Here is a 14,385-nt window from a genome sequence, read left to right on the forward strand (position 1 = left end):
GTTTCTGACTCTTTCTGTCCTCTTCTCTGCTTGAGCAGAAATACAACACTCAGGCGGGCGATAAGGGAACGCAGCTGTCTGGCGGTCAGAAGCAGCGAATAGCCATCGCCAGGGCCATCCTCCGCAACCCTAAAGTGTTGCTGCTGGATGAGGCTACCTCTGCTTTGGACACAGAGAGTGAGAAGGTTTGTCTTTCTATTCCATCACCGAAGCTTTGATTACTAAATGATCTTCAAGCAACTGCAAAATCAATCACTTCCTAGAAAGGATGGTGGGCACACAGTGCCATGAAGCCCAATAAAGAATGTTAATAACTTCAGGAAAAATTATATATGTATATATAGTTGGGTGGGACCTTAAAGGGCTCCATATGCTACTATTGGTTATCTAAAGAGTACATTTCTCATATCATAACTATAATAAATGCAGATTCAGCAGTTATATCAGTGGTTTGACACAAGAATGAGAAAGGAAAGGAAATAAAGTATGAACAACAAACGCATCGGGGAACGGATTTACTAAGAAACACTAGTCGGTAATAAGGTAAGGTAAATATTTTATTTCCTGGTACTAACATTTATGGCAAAACTGGTTTACCGAATCCTAGTCTATGTAAAGAAGAAGTAGAGCATAAGCAGTTGTATTGTCTAAAGAATCAGCCATAATGTCGAGCATCAGGTCAATCAGCACACAGTCCAGTTTGTCCTAAAGGATAATAGAAAATATTCATTTTGGCTTTATTAGTTATTCCCAAAAGGTGTTTTATCAAAGGAAACACAACTGATTAACTCAGAGTTGCACTTTACTACTTCTGAGTAAGCTTGTGGCGACAGTGGACAGGAACGGCTAATATTTAATGGGGAAAGCCCTGAAGCAGAACCAGACTCGTTGAGAGAGGCCATTTTTAATGGCCTGATGGGGCCAAGAAACTTTCAGATCATTCGTTTATTCTGAGTAGCCTGCCAGCATAGAAAGAGCCAGGGCATCATTCTTTATCTGTCTGATGCTAGAAATATCTTTAATAGAACAGATCTGATACAGATGAAAGCATCTTGGGGCAGTGCATAATACTGTCTTGTATATTACCTACTAAATGTATTTGGGTGGCCTATATGAAGACGGCTAGCGCTTATTGCTTGATGAAATGCTGCAAGTTTCAGTCCTCGTCTACCTCAATGACCCGTGTCTTAGAAAGACACACAGACATCATCTCGAGATCAACTTGGAGGAAATGATCTGTAGCTGGAGCGAGCATTCAAGCAGGTGTACCATCTATAAAACTTATTTAAAAAAATAAATAAATAAACTTTGCATGCAAAAGTACTTCCCATGTCTTGCTGGTTTAGTTCATAAATGGAAATTGGTTTTACTGGAGCATGTTGATGATTTCCTCGTCTCTCTGCAGGTGGTGCAGGAGGCCCTGGACCAGGCCAGCAAAGGCAGAACGTGCATCATTGTGGCGCACCGTCTGTCTACTATCCGGAACGCCGACCGCATTGCCGTCTTCCAGAGAGGCGTAGTGGTTGAACAAGGGACGCATCAGCAGCTGCTAGCAAAGAAGGGAGTCTACCATATGCTGGTCACTACACAGCTGGGCCACGGGACAGAGTGAGGGGACGGTGGGAGTCACTATTTGTCCTGTTGAGGGATTTAAAGGAACTTAGAGGAGCACTTTCTGCCTTCTTTTAGGTTGTTTTACATTAATGCACTTTCACTGATTTATGCTCAATGATTTAAGTGAAACAACTGGAACTGAAAAAGATGGCTATGCCTCGTTAGTTACACTGTTTTAAGTTTAACTGCTGTGATTTGCTGCTGTCACCTTATAAAACTTTTTGAAACAAAAATATAAGTTTTCCTTGAGAAAGTAGAAAAAACTGGATTGTATTTGTCCGTTTCTTAGAAGAAATGTTGAAGACTCACATTTCATTTGCTTTTAAGCATGACATCAGTTTATCTATCAGATTAACTAAAATGGTGCTCATAAAACAACTATGATTGATCTGATTCAATAAACTTGTGAAATTATAGATTTAAAGCAGATTTGATTTGCAATAAATGTCCAGATTTGGTTTAAATCTGGTCTTTATCATAGATCTCATATAATTAGCTTTATTTTTAATGTCAAATCTACCATTTGCTTTAATGTAAGCCTCATACCTCTATGCTTACCTGCAAACTGTGGCACATTTTTAAACTTTAAGATATTGATCACCTCGCACTCCTCTTTACAAAACAAGTCTGACATATCATTTACCATGTAAAGTTGTGGATCCCCAAATTGGGGCTGAGGCCCCCTTTTGTGGTTCTTGAGGTGCTCTCCAGACATCAGATATGTAAAAATGCTTGTTTATAGCAGATGTCATAATGAAAAGTGTTGGATCGACATAACTGACATAATTGTGGAGAAAGCAGAATACATTAGTCCTTCCTTAAACTTCCACAATGCCAGCATCTGTTTACTTCAGCAGTCATTGTTTAGCAGGTTAATAGATTGAGGGACACTCCTGTTTGAATGCTTTTAATCTGGTTGACTCAGGTGTCATATAAACTGATCAGAAAAAAAGACTGAAAATTATTTTGTTTAAAAAAAAAGTTAAATAAGAGTAACAGCCAATAAGAAATCCTACATTCTGCACTGAAAATGTTTTGTTCTGTTTAAAGATTCAGTTTTTTTGTAAGGCCTAAATGAGTTAGTTCATTTAATGATGGATGGATTGACTTTATGCAGATTCTGATCTGCAATGTGTGACTTATAAACGGGGATCACTGATGCAGAGCTGATATTCTGAGGTGAATGTATTCTGGTTATTGATACTTCAGCAATATTTTTTTTGTGGGGGTGAGTAAAAATGAATTGTGTTGTGATTTTATATTGTTTTCAATTTTATTTCCAGCCAGTTGGGAATTTATATTTCTGATACTTAAAGATGTTTATATCCTCCCCGGTAGGGGGGGTAAAATATCGTATTTAATCAGATATTGTTTCAGCTGTTATATACTTTTTATGATACACAGCCCTACTAGCTGTGTGTTGGAACAATAGATGAAAGAGTGATTCGAGCACTAATCATGGTCAAACAGTTATTTCTGCACATACATGGAATAAATTCACCACAACTTCTGTTCAAAATATGAGTTTATTAACAAAAATCATTCAGCCCCAAGTCAAACATATTTCAGTTTAACACTCTCAACTAAGACTAGTAAAACTCAACTAAACTAAACTACTAAGTACAAAGAGAAAGGGGAACATGGTTGAAAACCGTATTACAGTTTAAAATGGATTTTTGTGTTTGAAACCAAAGTTTATCTGGAAGAATTTGGGATTATGATCAAATGATCAAATTAGCTTTTCACTAATTTGAAAGAAATTCGAAGGTTTTCAGAGCAATTCACAATACAAATCCATGAGGTGAATAAAACATTATTTGGCCGAATAATGTTTTATTAAATGATTTGCTTAATCAAGAACCAAAAACCTTTAGTTAAATGATTCTTTACCCTCTTTGAAATAGCTAGCAGCGAATAGACATCAGGATTCTACTAAATGAGTCTTGGTCATACTTGGTAATGGAAATGTAATGAGAATATAAAGAACACATGAACGCTAATGTTATACCAGTGTTTTAACTCTTAGTGGAATAAAGCTTGTCCAAGCTTCAGCAACAGCTCAACACATATTCCTGTAGCATAGCGTAGCATACAGTCCCTTATTTAGTGTCAATTAGCGTTGTCTTTACTCAGCAGTAAACACATGTTTGTTCTTTCCCGAATCATGCCAGACCTGCAAACCTTTTTTTTTCCATGTCCAGTTGGAAAGCTTGAGCTCCATCCAGCTGCAGCTGACCAGGGGTTTTTTGTCTCTGTCTCACACCCAGGGCATGGTTCTCATGCAGTTTGGCTCTATAAGTTCTGAAACTCAAGAGAAAACGGGGGATGTTGCAGAGATTCCACAGCTGATTCCACATAATCATGTCAAGATGAAATATGGACATTTGTTCCCAATGTCCAAAAAGTATGATCATGGCATATGGCGCAACAGATTGGCTAATGAGATTATTCTTATTGATTTAGCAGCAAAACTGGTGTTAGAAGAGAGGGATGCTATGGCTGGACTGGAAGGACTGATATGTCTGCTAATACTCCAAGGCACTGTTTTTAAATCAGGATGAGGGCAGCCTTCTAGTCAGACTGACTCACATGGCATAACTCATAACACTGTAAAGGAAAGCTCTGTGTTTATCTTTTAGCTTTCTCTACTCAATTCTATCCAGAGAAGAAATCACTCAGAACAAACACTTTAAATCACACTTTATAAGGTTTATGTAATAATGAATAGAAAACATGACAACAGCTTTTACAGAATGATAATCTTACTCAGACCAGAGAGATTTCATGGTGATGATGGGCCATCGGCTTCACTTCACCAGAGTCAGCAGCAGCCCCGAATAACGATTTAAAGAAAGCATTTTACACATCTCTAGTGTTCCACCTGGGCACATCATCAAATCTCATATGATTACATCATACACATTTTTGTACGTGAGGAGACTTCACTGGTTCCAGCCATATCAAGATATTATAGCGCTCTGGATCAAGCACAATGCTCCCATTCTGTTCCCAAACATTCGTTATGTACATAATGAAGATGTGAACTTTTATCCTGACAGAAGAGCTGTCCTACACAGATAAAGTGCTTGGGAAAACATTTGTATTGACAGATAACAGGCAGGTATTATTAAGGTTTTACAAGCACCTACATCAGTAATAAAAATAATCAATAATAAACAATATGCTGTCAACACGGTGTTGATTAGTCCAACTTCCAGGCTAGGAGAAGTAAATATTTAGAATAAATTTGGGGGGAAATCCCTGCATATCCTAGATTTTCGGTTTCAGAAAGCCTAAATTATCCCAAGTCAAATGAATACCCCCATTTACTCTGTGTAGGGAGCAGGATTACCTCAATTTATTCTAAGTCTGTTGCAAATTTTAGCTGAGATCAGTCACAAGAAAAGCATCAGAAAAAGGGACATTTACCATAGGAGCCTGTAGATGTTGGCAAGCAAATGCTCATTACACTCTGTGTGATTTTTAATAGGCCTAGAGATTCATAGAATTTTGAGCCTCCCTGTTTTTCCCAGAAAATGTTAGGCACATATCACTTATATGATATAGTGAAGACAATTTTTTTTTTTTTTTTTTTTTTTGCTGCATTCTGTTTTTATGCTGAGGGCAAACTTTCTCACAAAATAAAGGATGGTATGTTTCATTTTTTAATAATTTTTAGGTTTTAACTTTGAATTAAAGTGGGTCCATTTGCCTTGTAATTAAACCTTGCACCATTATTTCATGGGGGGAATGAAAAAATATACATTTCAGCGGCATCTCTGCTCTTTTTCACGATATGAAGACAGGTTTAGTTTCTTACATAATAATTATATTTATTGCATATGGTTAATGAAGGCCATATTTTTAAATAGGTCAAGCATAAACATAGCAGTAGCTGCATACTGAAGTCCACCTCATTTGCCCACAGTTGTATATTTCACTCACGCATATATTTTTTATGTTAAATAAGTGTAATGTTGAGTGTAGAAGCAAGGATGTGTATTTTGTACTTGTCACTAGGCGTAATGTGCATGTCTGGCAGTATGGATGTGTGCGTGGGTGGAGTTAGTCTGTGGTTGTGTGTCTGTAGCTAAATGATTGTCTAATAAATATCACCTGGTTCACTACCCAAAGCTTCATTCAATTCCATTGGGTGACATCTACTGGCTGAAGCAATTGTTGCATCAAATCCTAAAAATATGATGCTTCTATTCTGTTTATATAAAAACTTTGTGTTTTTGGTATCTCATTAAAGATTCTCATTTAACCGATGAAACAATAATCATTTATAAACATTATAGGCCCACTGCTTAAGCATATTTAACCTGGCAATTTTGAAGCATGCACTGAAGCTTCAGTGCTGGAAGTAACATTACTAATAGAAAGGGTACTGTAAATGGCCTTGAACTAAACTCCAACAGAGCCTTGCTCTCTCTTCATAGTGCCTAATCTTTGGATGATAGTCACCACATATTGTCAACGATCCAGCTCTTTATTCTTTGATGGTATTGTGCACGTATGACACAATGTAAATGAAAAGACAGAGCACAGCTCAACCTGTGGTATGTTGGACTAGGTTTATTCATACTGTGAATATTAGCTTGGACACAGTTCATGCCAAGTACCACTGCATACTGGATGCATAGATGCTGTGGCTGTGATGATGTCCTTCTGCAATATTGCTCAATACTGAATGAACCTGTGGAAAATGTGTATCACTGGTTTGTTCATGTTAAAGAAGAGAAGTTTTATGTGTATTTTTCAAACTGTTTCTGCTGATGCTCAAGCCTAAACCAGAGTGTGGAAATGGATACAATATTGGATTGTTAATGCATTGAGGAAGATTTATGCTTAATTAAAACTCTTTTTGAATTGTTGTGGATTATGTCACTCGCTCTCTGAATTTTTGTGCTGCATTTTTTTTTTTTTGTTGGTGTCAATGTGAGTGGATCAAAGGCTGGTTCATAATTGTCAAAAGAAAAACTTTTCCCATTGAAAAGGCTTTAATGTGCAAAATGGTTAAATATGTAAAATATCCAAAAGGAATATCAAGTATGAGTGAATAAAATAAAAGACATAATCCATCTTAAAAGGATCTAAAGGGGTAGAATGATAATGTTTCTGAGGTGAAAGTCCAGCTGGACATATTGATGTATTTGCATGAGGAAGCAATGTACCTGTATGAGTCACTGATGGAAATATTTCCTGAGGTGGAAAAGGACAAACAAAAGGTGGGGTTTGAATGCATCAGTAAACATGGCAAGGGATTTATTGCAGATGTAAAATGCTGGATCTCTGAAATAAAACAAACAAGACACCCAGGTGTTTGATCAAGATCCAATTCACTATCATGCCTTTATGAGAGCCTTTGAGCACAATGTAGAAAGAACAGAAGACAATGAATTCTGTCTGCACTTTTTGGCTCAGCACACAAGTAGAGAACCACGAGAGCTTGTTTGAATCTATTACCAAATGTCATCAGACAAAGGATATCAGAAGGCATGGGCATTACTGGAATAACATTTTGGGAATGAGCAAAATATTTCCTCTGGGTATTTAGACAAAGCATTCTCATGGCCTGTGGTTAAAGTGGAGATTGTTAAAACTCTTAAAGTTTATGGTATCTTTTTAAGAGGATTTCGAAGAATGACAGAGTCTAATGTATGAGCTTAACATGCTGATGATGATCCAAAAGTTGCCATACAGTACGATCTAAGAGACAAATGGAGGTCAGTAGCTTTTGATATTTAAGAAGAGCTAAGTTTTTTGACATTGTGAACTTCATTGAATGGCAAGTAAAATGACAACAGACCCTCTATTTGGCAACATACAGGACACTAATGACCACACAAAGAGAGCAGCAAAGGTAACTACCATGGTCACACATGAGGACTGCAGGAAAAGACTTGTCAGGTAAAAACAAGTGGCGCTAACCCCCTTGCATGCTTCTTATTCACCCAAAGAATAAGGATCAAGATGAAGGTCATGCAGGTGAAGTGAAATGTGGAAGATCTAAAGTGAAAAGATATAGAATGATATAGAAGATGCAAAGTCAAAGACAACAGAACCAACCTTGTTAGTACTGATCAAGAGTTAAAAAAGATCTTTGGAACAGTGGAGTCTAGCTCATATCCACCATGAACTCTCACACCGAAGGGAATGAAATGAAAGTTCAATCCACCAAGTGTTTCCCATCAATGGGGAGCCTGGGAGAGGTGAATCCATTCAATCAGAAAGAACCTCAATTCAAACTCTGGATGATGACAGTATACATGCTGTGTTATATAAAGTTTAAGCTATTCTCAATAGCAGGCCAATAACAAAGCCATCCACAGACCCCCATGACTTGGAAGCTCTGTCTCCCAATAATCTCCTATTCATAGTAAAATGGTATTAACATGTAAGAGACATGCACCAGAATTCTTGAAATCCATCTATCGACTTTAATAATTAGTTAATCGACCAGTGAAAAGAGTCACGGCACTTCTGCTGACCAAGCGTGGTGCTGGATCTATCAGAGGTTGATTGGATTCTATCAGGAGTTGATTTGATTTTTCAGAATCAAGAACTGGATAAACTTAGATTTATATTTAGTCTTTATTTAACCAGGTTAGGCCCACTGAGATCTAAAATTTAAATAGGCCTAACCTGACCTCTCTTTTGCAAATGAGACCTGGCCAAGATGTATTGATTATCGAATGCTATTAAATGGATGCTATTAAAATTCATTGCCTTTATTTATCTTTGTCAAAACGTACCAATAATCATTCTTTCAGATTTGTTCAAAAACATGGTATCAGTAAACTTACAATGTTTTTTTTGAAATAATATATGTTTTTTACCTCCCAATACAAACTCTGTCTTCCAATGTTCAAAAATTATTGGCAGCTAATTTGAAATCTTTAACCTTTTGTAAATTGACATACACCCATGCAGTTCATAAATTTATGCTGCCCCCTTGTGGTTGAAAATGGAGTTACAGTCTCTAATTTAAAGTACATGTTATTTAGTTTACAGAGCCTGTTTGTACAATAAGATCCATTAGTCACAGACTGTTGGTGAGAAACTCAATCAAAATTCTTTCACAAAATAAAAAAGCAATACAATGTTTCTTAGATATCTAGTTATTAGCCTGTTTGTCATGTTTTTACTCCATCCAAACTAGACAATTATTCTAAAAGGTATACAATTTATAAAAGATATTAACTCGAGGGTAGCCATGCTTTATTTGAGCAATTCAGGATGAAATGTAATTTATCTCATTCAAGCTGGTTCCTGTATTTGCAAATTAAAACCAATTAGCCAATTAAACTCTCGATTGCCAAAGGAAGATCACTCTTTTCCATTAACATTATATTTACTGCCTACAAATGAGAAACTATTTGCAAAATTTGCCAACTCCTTTTTATTACCAATCATCTGATAAAGTCATAGGAAAAGGAGCTGGGATCATCAATAAAGGAACAGCGATGGAAACACTCTCTTTCAAATCGATGGTACATTTTATCATGAATTGTCTCATGAGCTGAGGGATCATTACTGCTTTCATTAGGAGAGTGTTGCACTGTAAAAGAAAAAAAAAAAAAAAAGGTCAAGTGTTTTCTTTTCCTTCGCTGGAATATATCAAAGAGAGTTAAACAGGGAGATGATTTTGTCTGGATGTTCAACACAATCACAGAACCTTTCTTTTTGGGACAATTCTTGTAAAAAAGAATATTGGTGAAAAGGTGGATCTGTTTTCCAACTTGGATCTGCCAATGTGGAAAACTGAGTATAAATAGGCGACACCAGCGAGTTAACAACTATGTGCAGATTTATTTGTTTGTCATATTGTGCCATAGTAGTTTTAGCTGTCAGAATGACAATGATGATAGACATCTCTCTTCCTGGATGGGAATGTGTGGATGTGTATGTAAATGAGATATAGTACAATGGATGTCTTTTTTTTTTTTTGCTCGTCCGTTTTCGTCTCTGCTTCATAATGATAATGAGAAAAACAAATGAAATAAAAGATTTGGCTTTGGCACATCTAGAATCATCACACATGTGAGCACAGCTTCTTACTGGGTCACTTGGCTGTCCTCTAGTGTACTGTTCTAAGCAGTGCAGACAGTCTATAGCTCTGTCTGCCTTTGTTTCAGTGAGTGTTCAAATGTTGTCATGATCTTGTATTGGAGTGGATCTCCACAAGATATTGGTTTGTTTAATTTTTGCAGAAAAATAAAGATAGCTTTTCTTTTTAGATACTAGTTAAGATATCAAGAGCAAAGGCAACAATTTTTCAATTTAAATTGTCATAAATATTCTGTGTAGCGACTAAATCGAAATATCTCGTGTGGCGACATGGTTGTTTAACTTTTAAGTCATAAAGGATTTATTTTCCCTTGTCAGGCAATGTGCTTGGCTCTGTTTATACATTCTTTTGTCTCTAGGTTATGCACCCAAATGTGATCATGAAACTAAATCGGTGCTGTTGACACTGGGTTCCAGCTGCTGTTGGTGCAAATGTTTCTGCATCTACATTCAAAACATTGTTGTTGTTTTTTTTTTGGTCTTGCTCTGAATATGAGGTCAGTGACCATATGACCCTATTAGTGTTTTGTTTTGTTTTTTTTAAAAACTGTGTTTTATAATCAGTTTTTGGAGAACCCAAATGCACTGTGAAAGAAGGCAGGAGGGAAGCTAAAAGGCTGAAAGCCTGTAAAAATTATGATACAGGGGCAAAAATGAGCATGGGAGAAGAGCAGCAGAGGCTATGAAACTAGAACAGAGAAAGTGGTATCTGTCAAATTTGAAAACTACCTGTCTCATAACAACTGGGCAGGTTATCAGTAACATGTGAACTTGACAAGTGCAAACAACAGATCGTACTATATATGTTTAGTCATTTGGGTCGGGCAAGTGGAGGGAGAAATCTGCACAGAATGAATAGAGAAGGTTTCTGGGAGAACTAAATAAATCTGATATAAACTAAAAGTTGGTTATGAAATAAAAAATAAAAGATAAATTTATATAGAGATAGACATTAATATATTTTTCTTTTATTAGAAAAATGACAATTTAAATGAAAATGGTTGCCTTTGCTCATAATGTCTATGTTAGGACCTACACGTTAAACAAGTTCCCACAGAATTGAGTTTTTCTTCAACTACAATGACTTTGTCTTTGTGCGCTTTAAGAAATGGGAAACAAAACTAGCCCATCATCAGTTTATATTCACATGTTGTCGTGAGGTTACTGCATGTGGGTTTAGTTTCAGAACCTTTTTACATTTTTGAAGCCAGGTCACACACTCATTCTTGAATCAACTTGTACACAAAAACCACAGAAGAGACATCATCATTAGACCGTGACAGGCAGCACGCCCTTAAAATCTAAGATAGAAAACGTGACGGCTGATTGTGTCACATTGCACGATGTTATGGATATTGCTCAAGATAAGAAATGCTCAGAAAAACTAAACACAATTTGCGTGTAGTTTCCAGCAATAAAACATCTTTTTGCCTGCTGACTGTATATTATCTCTGCTTATGAGGATATCATATAAAATCTTAGCTTTATGGTGCTTTTTATCTGTGACTCACACAAAGTCAGAGTTTAAGATGAGATCATATTACAACCTTTTAAGGGAATAAGGATAATGCCTTCTACTAGACATTTGTCTAATTATGGTTTTAGAGCTGCACCTTTGACCCCTGCTTTCACAGTAATGCCATCATGGGTAATTACAGTGTCCTAAGGCAATATTGGGAAGTGAGGATTTCTGATAAAAATATACATCCTTTTTATGTTACCTTACAAAAACTGTGAAATAGGGAGTAAAGCAAATCACAAAGACAACATTTGTTTCAAAGTAAAATAAAAACAATTTGTAATTGCTTATATTTTGATCGTCTTTTGAGTTTAAGGCTTTCCAACGCTGTCATTGGGATTTTTTTTTCTAAATTTTAGGATATTACAACATTCATCGTTTTTTTTATTGTCTGGCAATAACAAATTCAAATTCATAATGGTATTACCATTCAGTTTGTGTTTCTCCCACAGAGATAAAATGTACCTAAACAAAATCTTTTCTTTTTTTTTAACTTTTGGGAAAAGTTTGCTTCTGCTATAAAAAAAACCTCTTCACCTACTTGAGTATTTGTTGTCAAACTGTGGGTCATTTTACATATTCAGTTAACAGTTAACCTTTTAGATCTGCAACATTTCTATGATATTTCAAGCATGACTGGGCAGTAGGGCTGAGAAATGAAATATCTAAGTTGCTCATCCCAAATCAGATTACTTGATATATTTCTAATGTAAAAAATCAAAATAAAATACACAGTTTAGCTAATGGTTTAACACTGTGATTTAATTTCTCTGTTTTTTTGGTAAACCTCTAAGAACAGAAAGTGACCGACTAGCATCACTCTGACAAACAAAAGCCATACGAGGGCATTGATGGAAAAAAAAATCTAAATTTTTCTAATATCCTAAACTGTTGCTATAAATTCATATGTTATCCTTTCTGACTTTATGACTTTTTAACAAAATAATTGGTATATCGAACCAATTCAACGCCTTCTTCAACTGAGTATAAATTGTGTATTTATATATATATTTATATATATATATATATATGGATATATGGATACAGATATATAACCATATGCCAGAAACATCCACACATCTCTAGTTAGTGCCCTTTTTAAATTAGATCTACATGAAGACATTGAATATTTCATTAAAAACCACCTACATAAAATGACCTTTGGATTTTCTTTATTGTTATTTTACTCATTTGCTACACTTTAATGTTTTATCATAAAACAAGCTGTTATCAGACAAAGATAAACTGCGTCATAAACATTAACTTCCAGACAAAAATCTAAAATGCTACATGGGATGAGCATTTTAAAAGACATGATATGAATAATAGTAAACCTTTGAAAAGTAATGAAGCTGAAAAATGCTCATAAGGTCATGAAGCTTACACATAGGTCCCAGTAGCAAACTGAAGACAAAGGAAGAGCAAGAGAAAAGCAAGTGCAGACAGTCGGCTAAACAAGGAAAGCTAGATGGAGGGAATCTACCAATTAACTGAAGAGTCTGGCTGAAAGAGATATTACCAAGACAGAGGCAAACATAGAAAATCAATCCTAATAGAATAAGGCAAGAACTAAAGAATCATATCAGAACCACAATCTAACCTGCAGATTCTGACTATCTAAATACAAAAGGTTTATACTAATAAAGGCTCTGTTTACTAAAGAACATTCAATTCATAAATACTCAAACACAAAGGGAAATATTTCTTTTTTGTATTTGATATTATCAAGGTTTCTTTAATGAGTTGGAGATATAGACAAGTCTGTCTAACAACAGATCTGGAAAGGCTGTTATCTGGAGACTGCTTTTCTACTTTGGGTGTAACAATACATTAATCAATCAATTAAATGATTTATAATATATTTAAATTAAAACAATAAAAAAATATTCATCCATATCCTCACCTTTGGATACACAAATTCCAGTTTCACTGTGCTATATATATATATTTATTTTAATTAAAAAGACAATTTCTGTTTTATTGACATTCAAGATCAGACAATTGTTTCCACATCATGCCACAAGGCGATTCACCAGCTCTGTGTACTCAGCTTTTTGTCTGTCTCTGATGTAGACTATTACAAAAGGTCCTCTAAGTATTTCTACAGATGTCTGGACACTGTTTTGTACTGGGAGTCAGAGGTGTACAGACGGAAAAGGAATGGTGATCATCTCATCCCATGTGGTCCTCCTGTGCTGCTGACTACCTAATTAGACAATGGACCCTTCAGTCTCACAAACTGTGGTGTGTTTTTTACATAGTCTCTAGAGAAATCAAAGAATATAATCCTCACAGTGCTGTCTGACTTGTCTTAATGACAGTGGGTTTGTTGAAGCAGGTGAATGATTGCATCTTCAACTCCATCTCCAGTTTGCCTGATCAGGTGCACCAACAGCACTCTGTCTAGGACCTTCATGATGTGGAATGTCAGGGCAAAAGTTCTAAAGTTGCTCAGGACTGTTGAATAAGTTTTCTTCGGCAGGATGTCAACCACAACACTGAACGTTTGCATGCACTATTTTTCTCAAAAGGACAGAGTTAATTGTACTCATGAGAACTTTAAACTATTATGGCCACCTAGGTTTTTGTGGCATCACTAGTTTAATTATTCCTACCTGATGTCCTCACTGATCTCCTCTAAAAAAGATACCAACATTACCTATTGTCACTCATGTGCAATATTCTTCTCTCTCACTGTGCAATAACACATGCCAACTACTGTATAGCCTGTGTAATTATTTTACTTGTTTATAAGGTCAGTACACCTCTGCAGTACAAGTGCAATAATCCAAGTTATTAATAACCCTACTGCTCTCTAAGGTTCAGGAAGTTTGTGTAGATTCAGGCAAAGAAGGCAGCCCTGCGGGTATTTACTTGACGGTCGGCTTTCGGGAAGTGGATAAGTTGTGGGTGACATTTATACTCAACAGTTATCTTGGTTACCGTGCTCAGACGATCTCAGAACGGTATCAAAAGGTTAGTGTAAATGGGGCTTAATTGTTCATACTTTGTATTTCTTTTCTCTTTTAATGTGTTTATAATTGAAAGTGACTTGCAGAATTAGCTGTGGTTCTTTATTCAAGTTGGAGTTATGGATGTGGAAAAACAGAATGTTAAACCTTGTCCTTTAAATTAGAAAAAAAACAACTACTTTCATACAAGTTTTAGAAAAATTCAAT

At 35.9% G+C, this 14,385-nt stretch overlaps 2 protein-coding genes across 2 annotated transcripts in view; both read left to right on the top strand.

Moving 5' to 3' along the window:
* The window catches only part of LOC107096290 (multidrug resistance protein 1-like), a 38,662-nt gene extending 35,603 nt beyond the window's left edge, over window positions 1–3,059 (top strand). Inside the window, exons 15-16 of the mRNA XM_015392885.1 lie at window positions 39–185; window positions 1,406–3,059. Of these exons, the coding sequence (XP_015248371.1) occupies window positions 39–185; window positions 1,406–1,612 (354 nt within the window). The 3' untranslated portion in view covers window positions 1,613–3,059. The remainder of the gene's footprint in view (window positions 1–38; window positions 186–1,405) is intronic.
* LOC107096292 (multidrug resistance protein 1-like) overlaps window positions 1–14,385 on the top strand; it is a 98,763-nt gene that overhangs the window by 41,105 nt on the left and 43,273 nt on the right. The gene's annotated exons all lie outside the window — the stretch shown is intronic.

The sequence above is a fragment of the Cyprinodon variegatus genome, unplaced genomic scaffold (genome assembly GCF_000732505.1).
Source record: "Cyprinodon variegatus isolate N-32 unplaced genomic scaffold, C_variegatus-1.0 Scaffold613, whole genome shotgun sequence".
Classification (NCBI taxonomy): domain Eukaryota; kingdom Metazoa; phylum Chordata; class Actinopteri; order Cyprinodontiformes; family Cyprinodontidae; genus Cyprinodon; species Cyprinodon variegatus.